Source organism: Scatophagus argus, chromosome 15 (assembly GCF_020382885.2).
Source record: "Scatophagus argus isolate fScaArg1 chromosome 15, fScaArg1.pri, whole genome shotgun sequence".
NCBI classification, from domain to species: domain Eukaryota; kingdom Metazoa; phylum Chordata; class Actinopteri; family Scatophagidae; genus Scatophagus; species Scatophagus argus.
In genome coordinates, this window is record NC_058507.1 from 5,707,922 (window position 1) to 5,735,860 (window position 27,939).

The following is a 27,939-nucleotide window of genomic DNA, read 5'->3' on the forward strand; positions in this document are numbered from 1 at the left end:
TCAGCCCAGCAGAACCTCTGAAGCCTTTTCATCTGTCCTTTTACATTTTATACATCTCAAGTGTTGATCAGTGAGCTTCACAGGTGCTGGTGGACAGACTGACCTGTGGACAGAATCAGGCCTGCAGTAGCTTCATATTTAGTCTAACGCTTGAAAAGAAAGCACATGATCAAAACCCAGTTTTCATGACTTCTGTATCCTTACCTTCGTAAGCCAGCCTCTCACGGTGGGCTTGCCGGTGGTCTCCACTGTAAGTGGACTGCTGGCCTGGACTTTGAGTATGTTCTGCAGAACCCTGATCCACTCCTCCAGGATGTTGGGTGAGTCGGCGGTCAGATAGAAGGTCTTCTTCTCTGTAATCAACTGATTAGACAAAAAAGGGGAGAAATATGAGAAATATGCTAAGACAAGTTGGCTGAGATAGCATCATGGAGATCAGAATCAGCTTCTGAAGAGCCAGGAAAACATTCCAGGTCAACACTATAGCTGATGTCATTTTAAGCTGCTTCTCTGGTATGCAGCAGTAAAGCTCTCCTGTGATGCAGTGTTGTAATAAGAGTGTGTGTAGCTGCATGCTAGTTATTTCCATCATGCCACAGTCTAATGAACTGTAGACCTGTAAAAATTTAGCTATCAAGGCAGCATAAATCATACTTTCCTCTTATTCTTACACAAAGTTAGGCACTATTGGAATCGTTTCCTAGGGATTTAAGATTAGTTTTCCACTTACTTGAAAGGTCTGCGCTCCTTCTCCACGCACTATACGGCAGGACGAGTTCAGCTCAATCTGACCCTGAGGTTTCCTGATCACGTCACTCTGAATACAAATCAAACCAAAACAGGTAGACACACACGCACACACACACACACAAGAATCTTCATTTCAGTCCAAGATTATGATTAGGAATTCAGTCACAAAGTTTGTTACTGTAGGGATCATGACAACATTGCTGGTGATGAGTTGTTAAGGTGGTGCTTATGCATGCAACTGCAGCTATCCTGTACATAAACACACAAGATTTTTCAAATATTCCTGCAATGTTTTCCGTGCAGATAGCAAAACCTTAGAAGGAAGCAGACAGGCAGGCTCACAGAGAGACCCACTCACGGGAGATTTGTAGTAGAGGATCTCTCCATTCCTCAGGATGAACCAGCGGCGTTTCCAGGCTTTGACCTGACTGCCCATCTTCAGCAGATACCCAGACTTCTCCAGCATCTCCTACAGACAACAAAAAAGGCACATTTAAACACAACTGACAACTGGTCATACTGTATGATTGAATGACTTCTTTGTCATGAGATCTTCTTTGTTAAGTTAAGTTGACTTAAACTGGCTAACAAGTTGTTGGTTTTTCATCCATCTTGACTGTAACCAGCATGGAGGTGACAGCTGAGGGTTTTCACTGTAAAAGAGACTCCACTCACAGGCCCAGTGCTCTCACAGGAATATGAAGAGGTTCTCTGGACTTTATGCTCTGGTTCAGAGTAGTCACTGTCCAGGGAGTAGGCATCAGGGGGAATGGCGTAATCACTCTCTGAGCTGATGGAGGACATAGACACACCTGGAAAAAAACAGGAGGTGGCACAGTAAGAAATGCATCTGAAAGGAGAACAAGAAAGAAATGGATCGTTCAAAACCAAAGGCTCTCGAATAGAAAATCCAGACCCTAAGATCATTATTAGATATCATTAGTATGCGATGCTCAGTGTATTCCACTCAGGTCATGGCAGAAAAAGTGACAGCCTGTAAATCAAGCAGGTCAGGACAACGGCGAGTATGTTCCTCTCGACATTAACCGCAGACTTCATCCGTTAGCTTGTCTTCAAAATTTCTGTCATTACTGTTGCTGCTGATGTTCCATACTGGCCCTACCATACCTCCTGTTCCAAGCTGCGACATCCACTTCGGCTTCAGTTAATGATTTCAAATGTCTCGCTGTATTTTCAAAGCATTTCTACGCTGAATTCTTTTTTGTACGAATTGTGCTCTTCCCAACATTAATGGCTTCTTTTTCCTTTAACCGCACTGTTGCAGGTAAATCTGTTGCTGTGCGCTGACGAACACGCACTGGATTGAATTGCATCGATTAGAGAAAGAGCCTTTTCATAGTTTCTGAGATGGTCATATTTTAGAGGTACATGGCCTTTTTGTCTTCCTTGTCTGTAACCTGCAGTCCTCACCTCTCTTGACGGCCCGCGGGCTCCCAGGGACGCTGCCTTTCCTCTCCGGGCTCAGAGTGGATGTCCGTAAACTGGCCAGAGAGCTGCTGTCGTCCTCAGACCCAGAGTCCTCCTCGGGTAGAGGTACACTGCTGATTTGAGTGGCTTTCTGAAACAAATGAAAGAGTACAGTAATGAAATTTCAGTAGCTGGTAATCTGCATGAGAACTAAAGCACAGTTAAAACTTTGATCAGTAAAGAATATTTCACTCACCCCTTTCAGTGTGGTATAGACTGGTACGTTGATATTCTTATAGATCAGCTGGGTAAATGGACCTGCCGCTGGATATTGGGGTAAGTTTGAAACTGCAAAAAACAAAGGAAAAATTTTGGTCAGGATTTATCTGATTTAACATTTATCTTTTATATATATGTACACAGTGAAGCATTTACAGCAGAGAAAAGGACGATGCTAAAACATGGTGTAAAAATAGCTCTGGAAGTTAAGACTGACTGTCGCATCACACACAAACAGCTATATGTTAGCTAGCGTTAGCTAACATTAGCCATCAATAGCTACTCAGCTGTAGCAGCAAAACCCACAAGCTTGTTTAATTGTACATTAAATTTCTTAGGAATTTCAGTTTTTAATTGTAAAATGATTATTGTTATTTCTTGTTTTGTTATTTCTAGCAGCATTTCCTTTTTTATAGGTCGCTTTAGGTTAGCAACGCAAGCTAGCAATGGCTATACAGTCCTTAAATACAAACACAGAGAACAAAAGAAAACACCAAACAGCAACACAACAAAATAAAATAAAATCATAATGCACTTGTTTGAAAACTGTTTGAAGACTGTTCCGCTGTGTTTTTATTTATTTATTTGTCATTAGTAGGAAATTTACTGACTTAAAACTAAATATGAAGCAAGTCTATATAGTTGTAAAGGGGAATAATAACAACCTTAGTCATAATAAAGATATACATTTAATTTATATATAATTCACCTCAACAAAAACCTCAACAGTGTTAAGCTAAAACAAAATACAACATGTCCATGGAATTAATTTTGAGATCAAACTATTCCAACAACAGATGCACCTTAAGGCACAAACATAAGAGGAAGCTGAATAAGCTGAGCAAGCTATGACTTAACCCACAACAGCCACTTGGCAGTGAGCTCCATGTACCTGGCAGACAGGATATTCAATAGTCAGGGTGCTGTCAAACCTCAGTGTCTGCATCCTGACAAAATGGATGATGTCGGGACAGGAGACAGAGCAGTAATTACACCCAGACCACGTCCTTTCATCGCAGCTGATTATAAAGCAGCCTCTCCCTCAGCTCCTCTAAAGCTCATCCCTCCTTTATGCTCTTCCTTCACTCTTAAAAAAAAAGGAGGTGGGGATCTGAACAGCCTCCTGAAGAGAATCCCACACCTGTGCAGGTGTGTGGAGCCTCGAGCCAGAGGAAGTGACATCAAAGGAGGCAATGACAGATCCAAACCAACCGCACACCTCCACAGCAGCTTTAGCATCAGCTGAATGACTTGTCACTTCACAGTACTGACTCTTCTCCAGCACCACCCAGGCTCACGTGGACAGACAAGCATACACACAGGGTTACACACTGCCTTACACGTGAGAAACACTTCCCCTCTGCATTACACTGACTGTAGATGGATGTTGAATGCCTCGCTGAAGCAGAAAAGAGGACGTTACAGTGAAAGAAAAGCAGGTGGCTGGTTTCTTTACTAGCGGCTTGGACTTTGGCAGCTTGGGACTCACCTCGTCCAGGGCCCCTGGCCCCAGGGTTGGCCTCTGATACTCTCATTCCCGACTTAGCCACAGCGTAGATTCGACTTTCCTGCAGAGATAACAAAGTCGAGAATGTTCCTCTCATTTTGGCAATGAAAACTGTGCTGAATCTTTTACATCTGTACACTAAATATGAAGTTATACCGCCAATAGCCAGTTAGTTTAGCATAGCACAAAGACTAGAAGCTAAGGGGAACATTTAGCCTGCATCTGTCCAAAGGTATATCTTAAGCTGACTAGTTAACATGATGTATTCTCCTTTGGTTTAATATATAAAGCTGAAAACCTTGTTGTTTTACGCCAGGTTCTTTGTTGGACATTGTCTGGTGCAAAATATAGGCAGATTTTGTTATTTTGGGGAAGAACCAGGCTAGCTGTTCCCCTCGTTTCTAGTCCTTGTGCTACGTTAAGCTAGCCAGCTGCTGTTGGTAGCTTCATATTTACCATCCAGACACGAGATCAGTATCATTCTTCTTGAAGTTAGTGTCACTCTTCTTATTTAACTTTTGAGAAAACAAATTAGCATATTCCCCAAAATGTGAAACATTTTGTTAGGTGGTTAGTGATGGTTCCTAAGAGTCCTGAGCCTTGGGCAGTGACTGAAACAAACAATGGGGGCACATTACAGCAAGCATGCACAAGCTAAACTGATACAAACTGGTCTTTCATACCCAAGAAGGAAAGCGGTGTAAAGGAGGTGTTGGTGGCTTCAGAACCTCTGGATCCAGCCGCTCCAGTTCTTCTGCAAGTCCCACAAAGGAGACTCCATCCCGGGACGGATCCTCCGATCCTGACCCTTCCACCACCCCATCCATGCTGTCAGAAAGCCCATCATCAATGTCTGTTTCTTCCACAACCTGTGAGAAGGGCAGAGTAGCAGTGCCTGTGCTCTTAAGGGTGGAGGAAGTGGAGGATGGGGTCATGATGTCTATGTTAACGTTGAGGTGGTGAAGTCTGTCCAGGCTGGGCTGCGGCTGGCTGTAGTGCTTCTTAACCAGCTGGATGCTGTCTCTGGGAGTGAGCGGAGTCCGTACTTTGGGTAACGTCATACTAGTACCTGACTGGTGAACTGGAGGATTCGGGAATGGATTGTTGGTAGAGGGGGAGCGCGACAGCAGCGGGCTTCTGGGTGTTAATCTGATGGTGGATTCTGGGGAGCTTGGTCCATGGGCCATCTCATAGGCTGAAGATGAAGAGGAAGAGGAAGAGGACGAGTGAAGGCACTGAGAGCGGAACTTGCTGTTGAGCTCATCAGAGGAGTTGTCTCTGTCAGAGCCCCCTGACTGACCCTCTGGGCCCACTGAGAGCTCTGGGCCACTAATGGAAACAGGGCTGCTGGGACCCTCCCTGCTCCAACCCTGAGAGAGAGCATCATGGACTGTAAGGTCTCCAAAGCAAATCCCTTTAATGGACTGTTCAGGAGTCCTTTTCACATCTGAGGAGACAGATTAATAACATTAGAGAACGCCTACATGCCATGGAGGAACTGATGGGAAAGGAATACGTAGAAATGCTGTGTTTAATGATGCAGAGGAAGTAGAGCACTGAGAACATATGGATCAGCAGTGAAAAAAAGAGGATTAATCTGAAGAACAAGTTTGAAAAAGTTGATGACTTTTAAGTTACAACAGGTGAGAAGTTGATGCTAATAAAATCCATTTATTTATTTATTGATCTATTTTAGCAGGTGTTAATTATAAAGACACGTGTGCAAAACAGAATGAAATAAATGCAAAGGAATGAATAGTATTTTACACTGTGTTAAAATGTTGTATTATTTCTCCATCTTAAAAACACTAAAGTGATTGGATTTTTGTTGTGCAACACATTTAATTAATTAGCAAAGATTTGCAGACATATGGTGCCACAGGAGTGTCGCCTGTTTTCTACCCAACTCTAGCCAAAAACAAGCAGAACAAAGTTTTGGAAACAAAAACCAGCTGGCTGCCAACTGGATTTTGGTGAGACTACCAATCTGTCCAAGGTAACTGCCTCAGAAGCTTCCTGCTACCCATCACAAGATAATATGAATTAAGGGCAGCACACCTGTTGGCGAGGTCTTGATATTAGAGGCAGCACCACGGGGACCTGGCTGTCTCCAGCTGTCATCTTGGGCAGGTGGTGTGCCGGGGCAGCTGGGAGGAAACAGCGGACTGCTGGGCACCAGGTGGGTATCCATTACAGGGGAAGTGGCAGGTGATCCAGAGGATGCAGGTTTCTCTAAGAGAGCTGGAAAGGAAAGGCAACACCAGTAACTCAATGTTTTTCACACTGTAGCTTTGATCTCAAAGTTACAGTATATACACACTATATTTAACTGACACGGTAACTCCCCAGCTGACTGGCGACCAGTCCTGGGTGTACCCTGCCTCTCGCCCGTAGCCAGCTGGGATAGGCTCCAGCTCCCCCGCGACCCCTGACGGATGGCTGACAGTATTACAATTTTTGCATAATCACAAGCAAAGATATTAAGGAGTGCAAAGTCTAAATATGCAATGCACCACCTGAAAAAACAGTTTTGTTTGACAACGTCTCACAGTGACAAATGCATAAGTTTTTCGTTTGTTTTTGTTTCTTTGGTCTTTCCTTTTTTTTATATCAGTTTTACTATACTGAAACATAATTACTGTATAGTAATTATACTATACACTATACTTACACTATACTGTATAGATGTGTGAAACAAGAGCAATACATAAGGAGAAATCTAGTTAGCTACAACTAAAGCTTAATTTACGCATTGAGTTTCAACACCTGCTGTCTGTATTTTGATAATAAAAATTTTTATGAACAGACATCTCGGTTATTCAGTTAGTTATTGGGAGACGGAGAAAAAAAACAGCTTAACTCATGCTAACGGTAATTTGCAGGTGAATACTGTGAATACAGTGAATATTGTGGCTTGTCTTCATGAGACTTGGTGTGGCTGGCAGCCATTATACCTCATGTTTCAATGAATGAAACTGTAAACTGATTTGTTACATTCAATAAATATTAAAGGTAATATATACATGGTAATAGTAGTTGGACAGACAGACACAGTAAAATGAATTGGTTAACATGTACAAGAAAGTGGACAGAAGACACTGACTTTTTTGGGTTAAAATAATCAGCTTAGAGAAACAACACAAAATGAAATTATTACACCCTGTCATCTTATTAACTCACTGCTTCTCCTGGCAGTCCAGTTTATGGCACAATTTCCCAAAAACCTACAGCAGGACTCACCTTGTAGTTTGTCCTGCAGCAACATGATCTGCTCCGTCTGCTTCAGGTTGGCCATTTTCAGCTGCTGGTTTTCTTGCTCCATCTGTCGCAGAGTAAAAGCAAAAGTATAATTTTAAGCAGCCACATACAACTGCTAAAGTGAAAAGATTACACTTATGTGATTTTCAAATTTCAATGTGAGGGTTGTGCCTCTTATAGGTGTGACTTATGGAGATAGATGGGATGTCATCTATAAATAAACACTTTGAGATTCTCTGACTGTTTGCAGATAAAAATAAAAACCGTATAAATAGCTGTAGACTGTAAACCTTCAATCATAAGCATCTCTTGTTGCTACAGATAATGTCTCTCGTCAGGGTAAGAGCTTTCCCAGAGGCTCTTACTTCAGTCAGAGGTGTATCGATACATGTGTGAGCTTACCTCTCTAAGCTTAAAGGTGACCCAGTCTTTAATCTTGGCCGCCTTCTCCTCAATAATTTTTGCCTCCTGGGCTCTGACTAAGATCTGCGGTCAGAGGAAACAGGTTTTGTGGATTAGTTCAAACTGCATTTTATGCACATAAATGGACATTCGTGTTTCTCATCTGATGGCTCCATCCATACCTGTTTTTCCAGCTGCATCTCTAATCTCTTTATCACAGCATCTTTTTCTTGAACCTGACTGGTCAGGTCTTGATACTTTCTGCACTGCGAGCTTTCCGTTTCGCTAGTTTCTATGTTTGCAGACTTCAGCTTTTCTTCCATGACATGGATCTGAAATGCATAATTAGAGGCCAAAAGACAGCTCAAATTTGCACAGTTCATTTAGTTTTGACGGGCACCACACAAAGCCAGGAAGAAAACACTGAGGATACTTTCTGCCAACGCTGACGAGAAAAAGCTTTTTTCTAAGACCTTAGGTATTTCTTGTTTTTAAAGAAAGGGCATCATTAAATTACCACTTACAGAAACACCTGGAGCAGCCACTAATGACAGCAAATCCAAGATTAAACACAGCCGCAAGAGAAACAGAGCATGTGTCACGTACTGTGTGGGATTTCTCATCCTCAAACCACCCATCAAAGGTTGACTTCTACTTAGTGGTGATGAGTCCAACAAAAACACAAAATCCAACTGATGGTATGATGTTATGGATCCCAATTTTAGGATTTCTTCTCAAAGTTGAGCATGAAACTTCACACGGTTCCTGAAGTTTGAGTTGAGTTACTTGATTCATTGCTAAATAACTCAATAGGAAAATGCAGCAACTTTTAAATTTTGAGGAAAAATATGATTTTTAGCTTTTGCTACACATAAAACCCTCATCAATATAATCTCCATAACTTAATTTGAGTAAATTTCAGATTATATTTTCTCCTTTGATACTTCTACTATTAATAATTCCAGTTTATTTCTACTTGGTCTTACTTTTGCAGTTCTAACTATAATGTAGTTATAATAACTGTAGTTTCCCAAGTAATTGCTGAGGCCCAAGAACCTAGCAAACTAATTACAGTTAACAACAGTTTAGCCAAATTATTATTATTAAGACACTTCTGAGGCAAAAACCAAAAGTAAATCAGTGGTAACCCTGCGTAAGGAAAAACAGCGAGTATGGCAGATTTTACATTACATTACATTACATTTAGTCCAAAGTGACAAAAAAATGTTATCATCAAAACCTGGAAATATAACCTTATAACAGCTGAGAGTATGTTCAGAGAGCTTTGGGTTTTCATAGTTGAACCAGGAAGTTGGTGTGTAAACAGAAAGTGCAGAGATACTTTCACAGTTTGCCTTCATAAGCTTTGGCTATATGACTCATCGTGTTTCTTGCCCTGTCAAACCTCTTTTTGATGACGTTGCCACATTCAAATTTTTTTGGAATTATTCTTTAATATTTCACAAGATGTGGTCAAAAGGTGGAGAAATCCCCCTCTACCTGTTTCTCGGCACTCTCAGCCCGCTGGTCAGCCTCCATCACCCTCTGCTCCAGTTCCTGCATCTGGAATAGAGACAAATGAGGTAAAAATGGTCCTGGACACAGGTCAGCCAATTGTCCAGAGTTACATTACATTTCCCCTACAGCCGAGAACAACAGGTTCTGACACATCCCATAACCTGCCACGAAAGACCCTGTTAGACAGGTAGACCACCAAGCTACAAGTCTGCCTTCAGGAAAACACACCTACAGATTCAGGCAGACACACTTAATCCTTCATAATCACTACTGCCATAGGGAGGACATCGACAAGATTAATGTAGTGGGAAGCTTTAACAGAACAAGCATGTTAGGAAAACACTGCTAATGAAATGAAAATCTTGGTGAATCAATGTAATAATAAAGGGATAAGTAAAAAGACTAAAAGACAGACTAAGTGAAGAAACAGCACAACACAAATAATAATAAGAAGAAGAATTATTTAATTCACTGTGTAACAAGGTGTGGATCTTATAGCAGAAGGGCGTGGACATACTGTAGCAGCAGAGAGGCGCTCAGAGGAGGCTGAAAATCTTTCACGCTGCTGCTGCTGCTGGTCAAAAAACACTCTGACAGAAGAATGCCACCATGTGTGTGCACAAGCTTGCGTCACCTTTTGTGCAAGCATGCATACTCATGCTTTCAAAGGCAAACGCTGTCCACCCTGCAAGTATGCACACACATCTGGAAGTGCCTTCTCTCTCACCAAGCCACTCACTATCACACAAGCACACATAAACACAAGTATATGCGCAAAATAGCCCTAAATGCTTGCACACACAAGTTCAACACAGGGCTCCTTTTCTTTTGAGCTCAGTGACCCGTGTGAAAGGAGAACAAACATACTAATGGATTCACTCTGAGAGATAGATTTGAATTCCTCCCGTCATTTTTGTTTCTCTTCACTTTGCTACCTTTTTTTCCCCCTCTCTTCTTGTCAACTCCATAAAGGCCCCCTGATTCCCAGAATTCTCTCACAAATTTCTTAGGCTTCCTCGCAGCTGGATTAGCACTCGCTAAAGCCAGAGTGCATGTTGATGGTTAGTGGTTGGATGACTCTTCATCCTCAAGGTCAAAAGCCTTTGTCGTGAGTCAAAGGCTTTACCCGAGCATGAGCCAAAGAGCAAACAGCACTTTGTCCTCTTTTCAAAAAACTAAAATAGGAGAGGCAAGCAAGCACTTAACGTGAGCATAAAGTTCCTCAGAAGTCACAATGTAGAACAGATGTTAGATGTGGTTGTGAGAAAAACACATCGGACAGCCTAAAAAAAGCTGCCACATCCAGTTTGAGGAGAAGTTAGAGGTCAGACGGTGGAGGTGGTTTGAGCTCGCCAGAGGGTCATACATTAAGTAACACAAGGCAAAGGTCTTTTAAGTCACTCATAATTCTCCAATTCATACTGAGCTCAAAAGAGGTGGTGATATCAGGACTGGGAAGCTTCTAACAAAGTTGCAGAGAGCAGATTTAGCAACAACTGGGATTTAAGTGGCCTCCCATTAAGGCATTTTTTTGGAAGCTGGCAGAAGGAGGAGACCATTAGCCTACAGCAGTGGCTCCCAAGTGGTTTTTGACTCATAGCCTTCTCACACAAATTCAACAACATCTTCATCAGCACAACCTTAACTATGTTTTCTCATACATCGCTGGGTCTTCGTTTTTTTGTACAACTGAACTCCTTCACCATTTCTAAACCATTTATCTGTTACTGTTAGCTCTTTCACCATTTATTTAATATATTTATCTCCCTTATCGATTAGACTACCTTTACCCAATTATTTTCATCCATTAGTTTTGGCTAACTCCTTCAAACTTTTGTTACTTTTAGCTATTTATACATCCAACTTGTCATTTTTAGCTATGTCCACATTTGTCCAGGATTTGGCTATCAGTTTGTCCCTGACCTTTAGCTTTAGCTAACTGCTTTCAACCATGTATCTGTTACTATTAGCATATGTATTTGTTGCTGTTACTATAGCAACTAGCAACTATCTTAACTTTAGTTTATCTGTAACTTTCAGCTAACTATTTGAACTTTATATTCTTTTTCTTTTTGAATACTTTTAGGAAAATATTTCAAGTGTTAATCCAGAAAACTTTTCTAAGCATTTTTAGCAATTTCTAGTTCCCAATTTAGACAATATTTAGCTCTTTTTAGGTAACTATTTGAACTGTATATTCACTACTTTAAGCTTTCAGTTGTTCATGTTGCAGATGCCTCAATTTGTTTGTTATTTACTAATGAAAGAAGAACTTAAATGCCTTCAAAGTAATTAAGTTACTTCTAAATGTGTCCACTGCAATTGTAGAAGGACCCCTGATTGGAAATCACTGATACATATCACCTCTGCCTTGAGTTCCTACTTAAACAGCCTAACTGATAGTAACAAAGTGACTTCTGTAACCTTGAGGTCATCAGATATGGATACAGGCTGTGTAAGGTAGTGCTGTCAGTTTATCTCTCTCTTTTGTCTGTGTCTGTCTGTTTAGTCACCACAGAGTCCAACTGTTGAGGCCTGTGAGTTGCTGAGCAGGCACGAGACAACTATGTCTGCAATCCAGCATCTGTCAGGCCGACACACTTGCTTCTACTGCTGAGAAAGCTGAAAATTGATGAGGTGGGAGTCATGTTTCGCAAAGCTTTGTATTAGCGGTTTAAGTTGTATATAATACCAGACTTTAAGGGTAAGTCTCGTGATATTCGACATTTTTCTGACTGTCAACGAAGAAGAGGCTAAAAATAGCCCCCTGTAAATTTACTTTGTTTGACTGACTTAAAATTAAAGAGACCAGCTGTTTTAGGAAAATGATTTAGCTCCTTTTAAATATTTAACTCTTTTGGGCCTTTTGATGGGATTTACTGACAATAACAAAAATATTCAATATCAACAGCCTGTCATTTACTCTTTCTCTAACTGAAATTCTAACTCAAAATGACAGAGTGAAGGTAAATAATTTTGTTTAAGGATACTTATGCAGAGTAATCCTGTAGGGAAGCTGAACGTTGCCCCCTTTGCCTTAGTATGGATTCCTCAGCGACAGATAATATCCAAGGAGGTGGAGATAAGATTGGGAGGAGGCTACAGACACCAGATCATCTGTTTAACAGGCAGCTAATGGATCTTTCACAGCTAAATATCTGTTTACTGTTACTGCCAACTGATTTGAGATCTGATCTTGTAGACTGGATTTTACTGTCTCAGTTTTTCCTCAACTTTCCTCTCTATTTCTCTACACACTTTAGTTGATCAGGATCTGAAAATGTGTTGGTAAAACTGGCCTTTGTCTACTACTTGTGGGCTTTAGTGACACTGATAACAAAGGACATTATTTTTAACAGTGGAGAAGGTAGAAAAGAAGTCACCCAATACTGGTTTTACTGTGAAAAAACAGCTGCTACGGCTGATAGTTAGTAATGACCACCTCGGTCATTAGAGAATAAAACAAAGAAACCACTCAGTGTGAATGCTATGGAAGACATCAGCATTTAAGGGCATTTAAATCAGTGAGAAAGCTGATGAAATGGCCGTGCAAAAACAGATAAACACCAGACATAAAACCTCACAAGGAGAGCAGCTCTTAGCCTGTCCCTCACAGTGTTAAATACAGACTATAAGACAGCTAACACGACAAACAGACTGAGGCAGTTGACCTATTAGAAAGAGCTGATCCAAACAAATCCTCTCATGAAAATAAATGTTTATATACACAAAAACGTGAACCTAGTGACCTTCCTGCAGTTGTCCTCGCTTATGGACACCACTGGTCTGAGTCAAATTAACAGTGTTTTGCTCCTTGAGCCACGTGAGGCATACGATTCAGATTAATCTAATTTGTGTAGTATTAGATTATCATCCAAGTAATGAAAGGAAACCTTGAAGTGGGAACAGCACCGAACTAAAAGATTCCTCTGAATGACGTATTTCTGCATTCTGGGAAAGCCGAGTGAAAACATTCGAGACTCAAAGCCAAACTTCCCCGATATATTCCCTCAATGCTCTGTTTCCAAACAGCCTCGGTGGGGATTCTGATATTAAGATGTTGCTGTAATCCTTTTCTCTCAAAGGTCCCTCCCTGGCGATGCTTAATTCATTATTTATTGTAATCTGGATGTTAGAGCTTATAGAAAAATTCAGAGTTTTCTTTTTGTACTCTTGACACACCTACAGTACTTCTGTCAGAGAGAGAGCAACAGCATTACATTATCACGTCTCCTCTCTCTCTATGACGCCCAGCTTTTCACTACGCCTTCCAGTGCAGCCATATGGAACAACGCACCATCCGGCTGACCTGACCTTTAGTGTTGTTTTCTGTATTTGCAATCAGTTGACTATGATCTAATTCATCTTAGCCAATTGCCTGATGAAAACCCTGTAGGGCTGAAACTTTGTTGGTTTCATGCCAGTAAGGCACTCATGAGGGCTCAAATCTTGAGTGAGTCTCTACTTTTCCCAGCTCTAAACCAAACTCTGAAACTGAAACCTAAATTTGTGATGTCAACAAATGTAAAAAGCCTTTAAATCTAGAGCGGACTGACTTACTGTTTTAAATCAATTTTTTTCTTTTTTTAACTATAAAGTTGTGTCACTTTGGCACCAGAACAGACACTACTTTCTCTCCGAGTCACTTTCCAATCTCTTCCAGTTATTTGCGCATGGAGAGGTTTCTGTTTTTACAGGCCACCGGCTGACAGCTGTCGATTGCACTTTCCTAATCCACAGTAAAAACTTTAAAAAAAACAAAAAAATCTGTGTCAGAGTACTCGTCCCATTACACTCCTCACAAGGCAAATGGGGCATCTCCTTCTCCCTCACTTCTGCCTCACTCTCAGTCAACCTCTGGGGATAAATGCCATGTCACAGGCAACCACGTCAACTTTTTTTCAGGTTTTTCCATACCAAAGTGGGTCAATGCGTAAAACACTCCTAACTTGGCAAGAGAGGAGATGAAGAGCATGAAGCAGACTTTCCAAACAGCAATAACATGACGGAATGGTAGTCACTCAGCACAACCCCCCCACTACACACACACACACACAAAAACACAAAAAAACTCAGAAAAACACACTCAGCAGCACGGGCCTCCACTTAAACCCAGCTAAGGGCTGTGTGTGTGTGTGTGTGTTTATAAGAGGAGATTAATTAGGCTGTTTCTGAAACAATAAATAAATAAAAATATTTGGACCTTCTTTTCTTCGCAACATGGCCAAAGAGAAGATTTATCTTGAAATAACGCTTATGCTGAGTGTGTTTTTTTGTAATTAGTCCATTTTTATAAAGCTGGAGCTCCCTTCTTTTCTTGGCATCATGAGCTAGGAGTACATAAGTACAGTACACATGTACAACTGTGTGTGGTGATACGACTTCTGAATAAGGCAAAGCAACCAATGGTTTTAATAGCAGCTAAGGGATAATAAGGCTTATTCTGTGTACTCTCAGTACAGGCTGATTTCCATACCGTTTCTGTGGCACTCGGCCCTCTTTATCCTACTGAAGACATACGTTTTTTAAAAACAGCTCACAAACATATACTTAGGCCGAGTAGGCTGGGAACTGCAGTTTTCCAGCAGTCTGGGTCCAGACCTTTGAATCTGTCCACTCCATCGAATCAACTGACGGAAGCGGAGTGTGGCGAGTCAGTCTGGTATCAGGCAAGTTTTCCAGTAAATGTAAATTTTCAGCTGCAGATTAATACACGGTGTCTGTAGGACGGGTCCAAAGCAAACAAAATTCCCCATGTTCATTAGCCTGATAATTAGGCTGAATTGCGTTTCGTTTCGCTTCATCTGTTCAATTTGACCTAAGTTAGCTAATTTCCGACTAATCAATCAGTAACGAGTGATGTAATCCATTCTGTGGATGTTATTTTCAGTCATCCATAGAATCAATTAAAAGTTAATATTTTTCACCAAAAAATTAAAAGCTATTATATAAATATATATAAAGAAAGACTTATGAGAACCTGTACAGCTGGATATCATCCAGACTTTACTTCCCCATTTATTATGGATATATCAAGACACCAGTGTGCAATCATGATCCACACTATATACTGTGACTGTTTTGAAATACCCCATAGACTGTAGCTGGACTTAAAATAACGACGGAACTCTCCACTTTCACATTTAAATTGCAATATTTAATTAAAGATGGGTCGTTTTTGCGTACGCTTCATGTTGCTGGCTATCACTCACATACGTCATGCCGAGTTGTTTGGATCTGCTCATCAATGAGACTGTGTAAAGTTTGGAAACAGAAGTAAAAGGACAGTGAAACAACATCATGATCTCTGCGATTTGCCTGATCATCGCCCTTAGTAGGTAGCTAACCACTATTACCACTTTTTAATGAGGCACGGTGAGCTGGAACTAATGGCCAGTGGGTTTGTGGGTACAGTTTAAGGCTTATTCTAAATCTGTCTCATCGTCAAAAAAAAAACTCTTGAGAATTAATCGACGTCCCACAACTCTATCCTTTAGAACTTTATCACTTCTGCAGTTGGAAGCAGCTGTCAGTGAACACAGGACCTACAGTACTTGAACTGCTGAACAATTCAGGCAGGTGGACGATGATTTAGAGATCTAGAACAAGGTTACACGTCGCCCAGTGCAACGCCATGTTGGGTTCTTAATCGTTTCTGGACAGCAACGGAGGTCTGAAGCAAAAAGAAAGAAAGTTTATCAGGCTTTACAGACAATATTTGTTTGAAGGATCAATTCATTGTTGGTTTTTAGGCGATTCATGACATTTTTGATAGCATGAAATATGTAGAAAACATCATCCGAGATATTCTTTAATACATAACATCACATTGAAGATCATAAACTTTAAGGTTGCCAAGTTGTGCCAAATCCCTTTGGCTGGTGTAGCTACTCTTCTGAGTTTATTACAGTGGAAGAACCTTTTATTAATGACTTTCACAGTTCTCAGTGTGATATTAGTGTTACATGCGATCTCTCAGTCGAACTGGAGGCCTGACAGAACCTGACAGAGGACACAACAAGGAGTCATCCTGCTCTTATCAGACACCGGGTCATGTTTGGACTGTAAACATCCTGCTCACTGACTGAATTAACCACTCAAACGCCCCAGCATTAGAGATGATACAGACAGAGCACGACAAATTAAAGCAGCTCCAGACTGTTTGAACTCGTGAAGCTACAAGAGAAATCAACTGCAGAAAAGTCAGGACAGGGGAAGAGTTTTTCTGCCTCTACACTCACTCCTCATTCTTCTAACCCAAACACTTCCACTCTTTCACCGACAAACCTTCAGAGCAGAGCAGAACCTCCTGATGACAGTTGATTGCTTTCCAAAGTGTCTGGTAGTTAGGCTTTACAACAGCCACAACTTTACAAGCATTTGGCCGGCGGCTGGCGGTTATTTCCCAAACTTGCGGGGAAGCACCAGAAGTGATGAGTTAAATGTTAAATATTCATCTTGGCTGCAATTGTAGCCAACTTCTGATGACACAGAATGAGTGGACCGAGTGTTTACCAAATAGGCTGAGTAATCTCGTCTGTCTTTACGCACACGCATAAACACACAATCGTCCGCACCTGTATTTCTAACTGAGTCACATGCTTTAATTGACTCCTCGTGCATCAAACACTTAAAAAACACACTGCCAGAAGGAAAAGAAGAGGATGAGGCAATGAAATCTGCACAGCGTTTGGTCAGAATATCTTGTGTCATGGCTTTGTTCTGAAGATGAAAGAACCATGACAGCCACAGATTCAGCTCATTTTACGTTATTTATGCCAAATCAGAGTCCCATCACCAATCTTACTAAAAATCCCTTTAACTCTCATCCTTTCATCCTTACAAAAATGTTTATGAAACTTACTTACTGTTAACACACCAGGTCTCTGGCTTGGCAAGAAAGAGAAAGTTTTACGTTGACTGGTCAGTCTTTGTTCTGACTCTCACCTAAAATCTCAAGCCGTTGGTAGTGAGAAAAGGGACGAGAACGCAAGCACAAATTAATTAATTTCTGAGCAGCGTCTGTTTCCAGGCTTTGAGAAGCTCCGCTAACCTTCTTGGACAAACCACGTGTCCCATCTGGCTTGAGATTGTTGTGCTCCTTCATGAGCAGATGGAGGTAGTAGCTTCAAAGGGCTTCTTGCACATATATTAAGTTTTTGAAGTGAGTGACTAAGTACTCACATCAGGATTGGGTTTCTCCAGTAAAACCATTTCTAAGTTTCAATCTAGTCAACCACGGGGCGCTCATGTGGGTTAAGACCTTTGTTGCATCGCGGACTGTCGCAGAATCAGACTTTCCCATAATTGCTGTGGACAAATGAATTCCTGACAACAACATTAGTGTGATTGCTATATACAATAAAAATGATATAATTCAAACACGAGGTCAGAGTGTGGAGAGAGTGTGTGTGTGGCTTCACCTTTAGGGAGCTGTCATGTCGTCCATCTCTATATACAGTCAAAGAGTGTGACCTCTTTTAATTAATTAAGTAAACCTCCACAAAATCAGCACTGATAATTTAACAAGACCAAGTTTAAACTCGTCAAGGACTGGTGCAACTGGCTCCAGGAGACTAAAATTCTCTCTCTTACCTTCTCTGCCAGCAGCTCCCGGATTTTCCCCGCCTGGAGCCGGAACCTCAGCAGCTGCATCTCCAGAGCGACGCACCGTTTCTGCCAATCCACGCTGGCCACTCTGACGGCTCCAGAGCCGCTGCCGTTCTCCAGCACGTCAGCCATGGCGAGGATTCAGAGCTCTGCCTCTGGACTCTGCACCGACAGACAGAAAAACACAAGTCTACTCAGCCCTACATGCTCATATGCATGGTTTGTCCGATTTGGGTTTCGGCAGCAACATCATCCCCAACAGGATACTGTGATGGAATTCCTTCAAACAGTCAAGCTTCCGTTTTGAGTTACATCGCAAGAGGAGAAAAAAGTGACTTAACCTTTACAAATGCTGTTTGCTGACCTCACTTCCCATGATTCATTGAAGAACTGTGAGTAAAGCAAACACTAACTTATGGTGAGTCCACAATGGCACAAGTTTAATGAAAGCTTCCTCTCACTTTCTGCACTGCTCTTTGACATGTAACCACAAAGAAGCATACATACAAACACGTAACACACGGCTTAGAGAGGCCGACACAGCCGGATCCTTTCTTTCCTTTTTGTCCGCAGTCTCTGCACATGCCCACACACACTGAACAAAACCTCAGCAGGGAGGCTGTGTGTCAGCGGGGGAGTTGGGTTCATGTGTGCCGGCTCCCAGGCCTGCCAGCTACAAAGCAGGTCAGCGCTCTGCTTTTTAGCCAAATTACCTACTAACCCAATCCCTTGGTCCCTACCCCCTCCCCATGCACAACTCCCAAGCCGTGCAATCCCTTCTTAATTACAAGGCAAGACTGAAACACGATCCTGCGCAGCACAATGGTGTCTTTCTGCATGACAGTCCCATCACAGCTAGAAAAGGGGGCCGTCAGCTCGCCTTAGCAAAGAAAAGAGAAAAGAATGTGTGAGAATGAATGGGCCGAGTGCTGAATGTGGGAAACTGGGACGCAGAGGTTATTTTTACCTGAGGAGGACTGACGAGTGGCTGTTTTTCTCTGAACAGATACTCATTCACAAAACTTAAGGTACTGCTGCGTGAGCTCAGTAAAAGTCTGACTATCTTGAGATAAAAGTAGCCAAAGCAATCAGCTCAGTGACGATGCAGAGATGAGTGAGATTTTAAAGTGAAAGTCTGCACATCATTTAGTAAAAAGGAAGCCAAATGAAGTTTAAGGAAGTGAAAAAGTTAAACAGTATTCATACAGAAAGACAGATGGATCGAAAGTGTGGTCAGACACTGTCAGCAGAACAGCAGACGTTCAAAGTCCAGTGACTATAACTGCACCATGGCACTCCCTACAATTAGCATGCTCATAAATACAGGCCTAGCAAACAAATTACAGAAGTCATGCATGTGGAGGTTTTGCCAGCCGACCGCTGTATGCAGGCCGAACACTCAAGGTCCAGCTACCAACGTCTCTCTCTCTGGGGCAGACTGGAGGGTATGAAGGTCAAGTACTGCAGGACGCCAGCGTGGGGAAGAAGGGAAGTCAGACCACTTGAATGAGCCCTGCTGCGCCACACTGGGGCAAGTCAGGACAGAAGAGGCCAGGCCCTCCTCCAGGAGAACTAACAGCTGGGTGCAAACAAGCCATTTGATGGTCAAACATTCTCAGCACTGCCATGCTAATTCTCACCGGAACAAATCCCTTAGCACTCCCTACTAGTTGGACACAAGTGGGCTGTTACACTTCATGCCAATCAGTGCAAGGAACCCAACTGAATAATCAGAAAAAGCAAAGTTAACGTTTCTCGTGAGCAGGCAGAAGAAAGCAGGCAACCAGAGGTTACAAAAGGCCACAAATCTTAGCTGCAGCGGAGTGCACAAGGATAAAATCAACTCCACATCACGAGCCTGTCAAGAAAGAGGTCATTTTCACTGTGTGTGTGGGAGTAATGTAGCTTTTGTAAAGATTTAAAATGGAGTCATTTTCTCCTTTTGCATGAGCATAACCCTCCATTGTGGGAAGGTTTACAGAGAGGCAGTGGACAGTTTTTCGCTGAGTCAGCACACGATCTGATAAATACTATTCTCTTCTGCAGTGTCTTCTGTCTTTCTGGCATATTATGTCACTGCTGGAAACATTCAGGTGGGAGGCGTGGAAAAAGAAGCAAAGACAACAGTAACAAGCTTTCCAGGATCTGCATGATAGATCCATGTTTGGTAAGACGTGGGCCACCCAGAGCGGGCGAGTGTGAAGGTGCATGGGGGGGGAGCCGAAGCCCAGAATGGTGAGTCCTCTCCTGGCTGCCGACGGTCACGAAAGCCCCGGGAGCTTCTTTACTTCCATCTAGCTGCGAGACCTTGCACCCAACAGCGGCCAGAGCAAACAGTGGGGAAGACGACTGAATGGAAACGCCACCGCAACGATCCCAGCAGGATCGTTTCTACGGCTGCCATCGCCAACAACCGCTTTCCACTGACTACACTGACAGTTATACTGCATTATTACTCAGACAGAGTGAGATTGGATACCCAGCAAGGAGAGTTTTTATTCAAAATATGGAAGCTATCAGAAATTGTTTTAAAATTGTTTGGACGGGATGGCGTTTGTGGCGTTTCTGTCTGCATGTTGCAGGACCGGACTGTCTGACTGCACCTTTTCTCAGCCAAAGGCTCCAGTGCGTGTGTGTGTGTGTGTGTGTGTGCTGCTCTTTAGAGGATGCAAGCAGCACAAGTCTCAAGTCAGCCATTGCATTGACTAGAACCTCGTCAATCACCACATATTCAAACACACACTCCCCGACCAGTCGTAACCCCTCAGCGATTGCTTACCAGAGCACAGACAGACACAGATGGAGATGCACACTGAAACAGATTGGAAACAGACTCATGTGTGCGCACACACACTGACACACTGCTGAGCATGCAGCTGCGGTGATGTAAGTGATTAGGTGGTTCAGTGATATCATCCCCACCAGACATTTCAAATCCTCGCTGTTGTTGTCTCTGCTGAGGTCCAACTTGGCTTCCCCACATTTTGGCATCAGCCCCTCCCCCGCCCCCCTTCACTCCCATCAAGACTCCCATCAAACAGCACAGGAGCATGTGTGTAAATCTGGGTCAATCGCTGCAGATTGGTGTCAGCGTGGCAGATCTCTGTGTGTACAAAAGAAGACAAAGACAAACTATCTGAGAGCACGAGGAGTCAAGTACGGGTGTGTTAAATATTGTCTTATCTTCTCCTCTGTGGCCCCAAATGTTTAACAAAGGGGACCTCTGTCGACTCCCATCCGGTCATGTAGGTCTAACACTTTTGTTTAAATTAGTGCCTCACTATTTCGGTCCTGTTTTACAGCTACAGCTGGGATGTAGTCCTATAAATAAAAGTGGGGGGAATTTCTTAACCTTTGACCCCGTTCTGTGAAGCTCAGAGGTTTCTGTTATTCGGAGCAAAGGCAGAATGTTGCAAAACTTTCTAAATAACAGCGTTTGCCCCAGTTTTAATTGTTATCTTGTAATAATTCAGGCTCAAAAGGCACTTTCAACTGAGCAATTACTCAAATTAGACATTTAAAGCACTGCAGAGGCCAATGCAAGTCTTTGGCCTGCTTTTTAAATTACTAATACACCTCATGTTTTGTCCTCCTAACATTTGTCATCTTATCTTGTCTCCCTCCTCCTCCTCCCTTTTTTAATCTCCCTCACCCCCTCCCTCCTCCACTCCTCCTCCAGCACCTCTCACTTTCCTTCCTCCTGCCCTTTCCTCCTGCAGCACCTTTCCCACCCTCTTCTCCCCTCCTTCCTTCCTTCCTTCCTTCCTTCACTCCTACCATCTTTCCTCCACATCCTCCCCTCCTACCATTTAGCCAGAAAGCAAACCTGCAGCCCTCTTCCAGCTCAGGTTAATGACAGGCCTCAGCAAACTGACCACACTCATTATCAGCCTCAGCCTTAAACACAGGCCCTGACATTCTTCTGTACTGAGGTGTAAACATCTACCTCTGCAGCTCTTCTGTCCTGCACACACACACACACACACACACACATGAAAGACTCAGCTGCAGCACTGCAGGGCATGAGAAAGGCTTTGCTTTGCATGAGTTACTGCAAAAGACATCTCAAAGCATACAAGGTGAGACAGAATATATGTCTTCTGGTCATGTTTTAACTTAGTGAGGTGTTCAGTAAAAGCTACGGCCGCTGCTGGAGGAGTCAGATTGATGTATGCAGCGATGAGGACCATCATGATTTCTCCAGATGCGCACAACGATGAGAAGAACTTAAAAGTGTGCACGTGTGGCAGAAATAAACACGCAAAGATGTTTTTTTTTTATTTTCTTGTCTGGATTCACATATAGACTCAATATAACTATAATAAATGTTTCAAGGGCAAGTAGTGGCAAAGATTTTGTCCAAAAAAGGCCACAAGCAACAGGTGTGCCAGACGCGCACAGCTCAGTAGAATAGTAGCAACCGTAAAACCGTCAGTCAGCGAAACGGAGCTCAGCCACTTCAGACATCCACTCAAAATACTCAGCTGCAGCTGCGGCTTTTGTCCCAAACAACCTCCTGCGTCTGGGTTAAATTTATTCTTTGGCACCCGCATTTTAGAAAAACAAAACAAAAACAGAAACGAGTGCGTGATATGATGGAGGCAAAGAGACGAACCGGGTCGCTCCTGTAGCGGAGCCCTCCACAGTTACTTTACCTTGTGACTTTGTTGGCGCTCCCCCTCCCCTCTCAGTCGGCTTTCTCCGCTCACGGACACCTTCACCGGCAATCCGTCGAAATTCGGCTCATAACTTCTCCTTTAGTCCGTCGACTTCCGCTGCGCTCTCACTCCTCATTCATTTTCTGTCCGTCGGGGTTACATGTCCCGTGTCACCCCCGTCCCGCTCGCTGTCCTCGGGGTTTCTCTGGAGCGCAGACTTCAGCGGGACTCACTCTGAGCTCCATTCAACAGACTCATCCCATATTCCTTTAAAGGGCCCATTGCAGGATCAAATTTCCGCAGCAGTTCAGGCCCCCCTCCTTCATGTGCAGAAGCTGCTCAGGATACTGCACTGAGGCTGGCTCTGAATTTTTATTTTCGGATGTAAACACGTCTTGTGAAGACTTCTTCGAGCTGTTGCACGATAGCTAAACTTTAACAGAAGCAGTTTGTTTTATACCCTGACAGTGAAAATTTAAGATCCCCTTCAGATATATTTGACATAAATATATATATAAAAACACTCCAATTTGAGTAATAAATTGTGGGTTAAGGTCAGCATGCTAACATGCTCATAGCGACAACGCTAACATGCTGCTGTTAAGCAAATATTAAGTCTGCTAATGTATGTTCACCATCTTAAGTTAGCAGGTTAACATGCTAACTTTAGCTGCACAACTAGCCTACTTGCACAGCTGAGGCTGATGGGAAAGTATTTAGCTACATGAATAGTTTTTCAAGGATTTGGTCACAAACCAAATTATAGAACAAACTGAAAGCTTGTAGAAAAAGCGGGAGATCACCCACAGTTACTGCATTTAAATGTGATGGGGGGGGGGGAATGAATGTCCGGGACAAATTTTTACAGCAATCCTCCCAATAATTTTCGAGACATTTCACTCAGAACCACAAACCTCATGATGGCACTAGAGGAAATGTCAGGGGATCACAAAAGTTAGCGGGACACAAAGTCTGAGCCCCATGAATGTCTGTACAAACTTTCAGTACAATCCATCAAACAGACGTTGAGATACTTCGGTCTGGACCAAAGTGGCGGCTGAACTGACCCACAGGCTGACACGGACATCCAGCTAGCGTTGCTAAAAATTCTTAAAAACACATCTGTTCTGAATCCCTCAGCGGAAAATTCAGAATCTATGAACTTGCAGATATTTTTCATTTTAAAAAGTTGAACTTCGGGTCACAAGATGTCTCCTAACTCACTGAAAATCCCTTCGCGGTCTCAGGTTTCCACATCGCCCTCGATGTTTTTGGACCATGATCGGCTTGTCACCAAATCACACGTCTCAAATTTAGATTCCCCCTCCAGCGGATGAATTTAAAAACTTTGCACGTATATCATTCTGCACAGCAGATGTCAAAAATCCAAGTAACAATGAGGAAAGCACATTTTTGTCTCAGTAATTTGAAGCAGTCTGTTCATTAACTCTGATTGAAAATCAAGAATTTAAGACCACCATGAGAGCTCATTGAGAGGTTCAACTTTTGGGTTTTAAGTAGCCTAATTACAATATGTTTGTTTATTGGCAAGACTTGCAGGCTGGGCTTTACTGGAATAAAAAGTTGTTAAACCACCGTGTGGAGCTTTGCAACTGTAATGATTCATTATCTGGGCAGTAAAAGAATTGTGAGGGGGATAATTTGGGACAGTTTGAGACCACACCAACGAAACACAAAAAAGTGCGCTCAGGTCTTCAATCCCCTTCGGAGTGCCGGCCTTCATTCTCTAAAATCTCACGAGGATTCCCACAAATGTCAGAAATAGTTCACAGTCAAGAGGCTTTAATCAACGGTGCAGTTTAGAAACAAATGGGGCCTAATCAAAAAGGCAGACTTGTGGCCCTGGTGGGAAGATTGGTTTCTTCTCTGCAGTCTTCGCACATCTCCATCTGGAACAATTTATAATGTCTGTCTGAGCATTTGAACTGTTGCACGTTACAACCAAATGAATAATTCACATTAGCCTCTAGCCTACATCCACATCAGACACTGAGTATGACAGACGCATATGACAGAAGTACAAGTGTACAATATCAGCAAAACAAAATCTACTTAAAATATAGCCTGAAATGGAACGGAAGTGGTATAATTTTTTTTCTTTTTTCTTTTTTTTTCTTTTTTGGAAGGTCTGCGTGTTAATGTAATAAGCATGCAGTGGTGTGACACACCCTGCTGCATCCACTGACTTGACGGCACAAACACAGAGCGCATGCATGAAGACGGAATCACACTCAGACAGCGAACGTACACAAATAACCACAGCTGCCAGAGTGTGCTGAAAGTGGATCAGGATGCCGTGGGACACAAATACTCAGTCCAACATATATCCATATTACGAAGACATTAGCTATGGCTGGTTTTCTATCGCGTGTGGATGCTAGTAAGAGTTTACAGCCTTGCTGGAGGCTGTGAGCCGTGCTTTGTGCTAAACGTGGGCATGCTCGTAATGATGCTTGACAGTTATAATGTTTACCGTGCACACCAAATACGTTTGTCATGACAGAAACATTTGCTGACTATAAAGTGCAGCCGAGTTCGAAGGCGACACAGCCCAGCTCACTTTGATCAGCGACTGTCATTGTTGGACAAATAAATATTTTGACCTGATGGTGGCATTAGATTTTGTTTTTAAGCTTTCAAGTGATGTCGGTTTCTATCTTCCTGAGAATTCGCCTTGGAACTGCAGAAGTACACTGACAACAACCCAATGCTAATGTCCTTGCATGTGAACATACTTGGCCTATAAAGCTGATTGTGATTGCGATTCATCCTGAGGGGGACAGAAATGTCTGTATTTCAAGGCAATCAGTCCTGTACTTGTTGAGTCGTTTCATTCAGAACCACAAACGTGAACCTCATGATAGAATAAACCACCACTTAAGGCTTTGTCCACATGACCATGAATATCTGTGCCAAATTTAATGGAAATCCATATGACATATTTCAGTCCCGAGCATCCCACCAGCACCCCGAAAATTGCCATGCAGAAGGCTACACCACTTCCATAACCGCACTTCGGGTTTAGTCCATTTGTATATCACTCAGAGAACTTATCATAATCTGCTCAGGCAGCTTGAATGCCAGTTTAAGACTAGTGGCTTCATTTACGTGTAAAGAGAGAATTCGAGTGGTGACCGGAGCGCAGCGTTCGTCCATTCACAGCACTGATACAGCTCTGGATGCCTGCCTGCCAAACTATCAGAAGAACCACATTGACTCTAGTGGGTGTGGATTACTTGGGAACACTGCAACAATGCTGAGAAACACACTCCCGTGTGTGTCAGAACATTCTGATGTGATTAACGACACTTTTGCTTCCAAATTCCACGCTGGAAAAGGTCCATCCTGGAAGACGGAGAGTTGAGTTTACAGCAGGGACTTCGGCGCTATAGCTTACCAGGCTAAAGGCTCTGCCTTGTGTTGCACAATAAGTCAGTGCCTCAGTGCTCTCAGTCAAAACAACTGGTGTCAGGCCTACATGGTTTACATGCCTGTTCTCGGGCACGGCTGCCAGGGGGAGGCAGGACAGTAGAAAAAGAGCTTAAGTGTTTGCAGATTAATGCGTTTTCTTACAGCTATTTAACCTCCAGAGCTTGTGTGATGACCCAGACTGGGCCTGGGTCACCGAGCAGACACCCAGTTGACCCACTGGGTACACAAAGCAGAGCCGGCATTAAGTGCCGGATGACAGTACAGCAGATGTCGGGTTTAGAAAATGACAGGAAAGAAAAGATGATGGTTTGATGTTTCTTGTCAACAAATTCTAACACTGAATAGACTCTAGAAGTATTTTACGTTGGCAAAGCCTGACGCAGCTTATTCCTCTCCTCCATTACTGTCTAAAAACGACTACGCGAGTGACAAAGTCGCACTCGTGCCTTCATTAAGATGATCTCGGCCACATTTTGAGTCAGTCATGTCACCTTCCTGCTATTGTGAATGCTTGTTAGTACAACAACAAGTTGTGCTAACAAGCATTTACTACTGAAAATAGTCCCAAAACAAATGCACCATTTACTCCTGCATGAGTTATGTTCACTTAAAAAACTACCAATACCTGCCATTGCAGGAACTTGTTTAGAGTTCATTATAAAAGCATTTATTCATGACCTGAATTTAAAGATTTACGTCAGGTTTTCTTTTGTATCTCTGGTGACAGACTGGAGCGTACAGTCCATCGGTTTCGTTGACAGGAGTGGGACACGGCGGCACACTGAAACAGATTTGTCAGGACAGTTTAGTTTTCAAAGTTGCAGAAAACCACAGTAAAACAAGAAGAAAAAGAAACAGCTTTCAGTTTTCATTCACTTCACATCCAGATGGAACAGACTGCAGGAAAAATCTCAGTGTAGACTCAGTCATTCCGCTCGCATTTCAAAGCCATAATTTTAGCAAACACAGCAGCAGTTGAAAGCACTTGTTTTTGTGATGACTTTGCATGCATTTTTTTTTATTTGACCAAAATTGCTTTTATTTGAGTTATGTTCTTGTTATTTTTATGTGTCTACTCTACTTTACTTTATATTGTACTTTTTTGATATTATATTTTTAGATTGTACATTTTTCAGTACTTGAGTTTTAATTGACCTTGTACATAAAAAGAACCTTAAAACATAAATAAAAATGACAGACTACTGACCCATCTCCTACGCAGACTAGTTAGATAACTGTTGTTCAGCCACTTGTCTTAGCCCTCACAGCAGCACTGAGGCAGAGCATTGGTCCTTTTTTCTCACATGTTGACTGCCTATTTAACTACTGGGGATTTTGTTAGGCTAACAAATAGGTCTCCTTTTCCCTCTCTGATGTCCTTTGAGCATTTTATTGCCATTTGGCCAGCCGCGCTGGAACCACAGAGGGAGTGGAGCATGATGGAAACTCCATATAAAAAGAAAATAAACCAAACGCACTTTAAGAGCAGCAATGTGAGGGAGAGAGGACAGCGTCGAGGATGAGAGATGCAAAGGACAACACGTCTGACTCTGAGAGGACGTGGTGAACATACATTTTGGGTTTTTATGGCGGAAAAAACATCTCATCTCACAAGCATTTCATTTTTCTCCCTCTGTGATAACAAGACCATTAACTCCTCTCCCCTTTGCCTCTTTAGCTTCTCTATTTCTTTTCAGCAGTGTGCTTCCTCCTCACTCCGTGTGTGGTCCGCTTGGTTTGCCGCAGTCTGGCTTCAAGTTAACAAAAGCTAGTGTTGCAGGTAGGGGTCATCTCTCTTTTGGCCACTGCTGCGAAAGGAAATAGTCGAAAACCCTTCCAGTTTTTACACTCCAACACCACACTCACTGCTAGATTAGCTTCACGCAGGTTGTGTTGACCCAGTGTACTGCAGGATAATTTAACTGGACTGACCTATAGTATGAATGTAAACTGTTAAAATTTACTCTAATTTTAATGTCACTAGGCAGATTCAGACAAGTTTACAGGAAATAACTAAGAGAAGCTGTTTATCTCAATCTTATCTCCTAGGAGTTAAGATTGAGATAAACAGCTTTT

The 27,939-nt window shown here is 42.5% G+C and overlaps 1 protein-coding gene across 4 annotated transcripts in view; it reads right to left on the reverse strand.

The window, feature by feature from the left end:
* plekhh1 (pleckstrin homology domain containing, family H (with MyTH4 domain) member 1) overlaps nt 1–27,939 on the reverse strand; it is a 163,406-nt gene that overhangs the window by 11,748 nt on the left and 123,719 nt on the right. For 2 of the 4 annotated variants that reach the window (XM_046412122.1, XM_046412121.1), the window contains 14 exons: nt 17,738–17,914; nt 9,125–9,187; nt 7,807–7,956; nt 7,625–7,708; nt 7,205–7,286; nt 6,023–6,205; nt 4,648–5,411; nt 3,947–4,025; nt 2,435–2,526; nt 2,182–2,329; nt 1,426–1,562; nt 1,109–1,219; nt 731–817; nt 205–363 (listed from right to left, as the gene is read on the reverse strand). In XM_046412122.1, the coding sequence (XP_046268078.1) occupies nt 205–363; nt 731–817; nt 1,109–1,219; nt 1,426–1,562; nt 2,182–2,329; nt 2,435–2,526; nt 3,947–4,025; nt 4,648–5,411; nt 6,023–6,205; nt 7,205–7,286; nt 7,625–7,708; nt 7,807–7,956; nt 9,125–9,187; nt 17,738–17,884 (2,286 nt within the window). In that variant the 5' untranslated portion in view covers nt 17,885–17,914. Of the gene's footprint in view, nt 1–204; nt 364–730; nt 818–1,108; nt 1,220–1,425; nt 1,563–2,181; nt 2,330–2,434; nt 2,527–3,946; nt 4,026–4,647; nt 5,412–6,022; nt 6,206–7,204; nt 7,287–7,624; nt 7,709–7,806; nt 7,957–9,124; nt 9,188–17,737; nt 17,915–22,407; nt 22,822–27,939 lie in introns of those variants that run through there. The other 2 variants (XM_046412124.1, XM_046412120.1) reach the window with 2 other exon arrangements.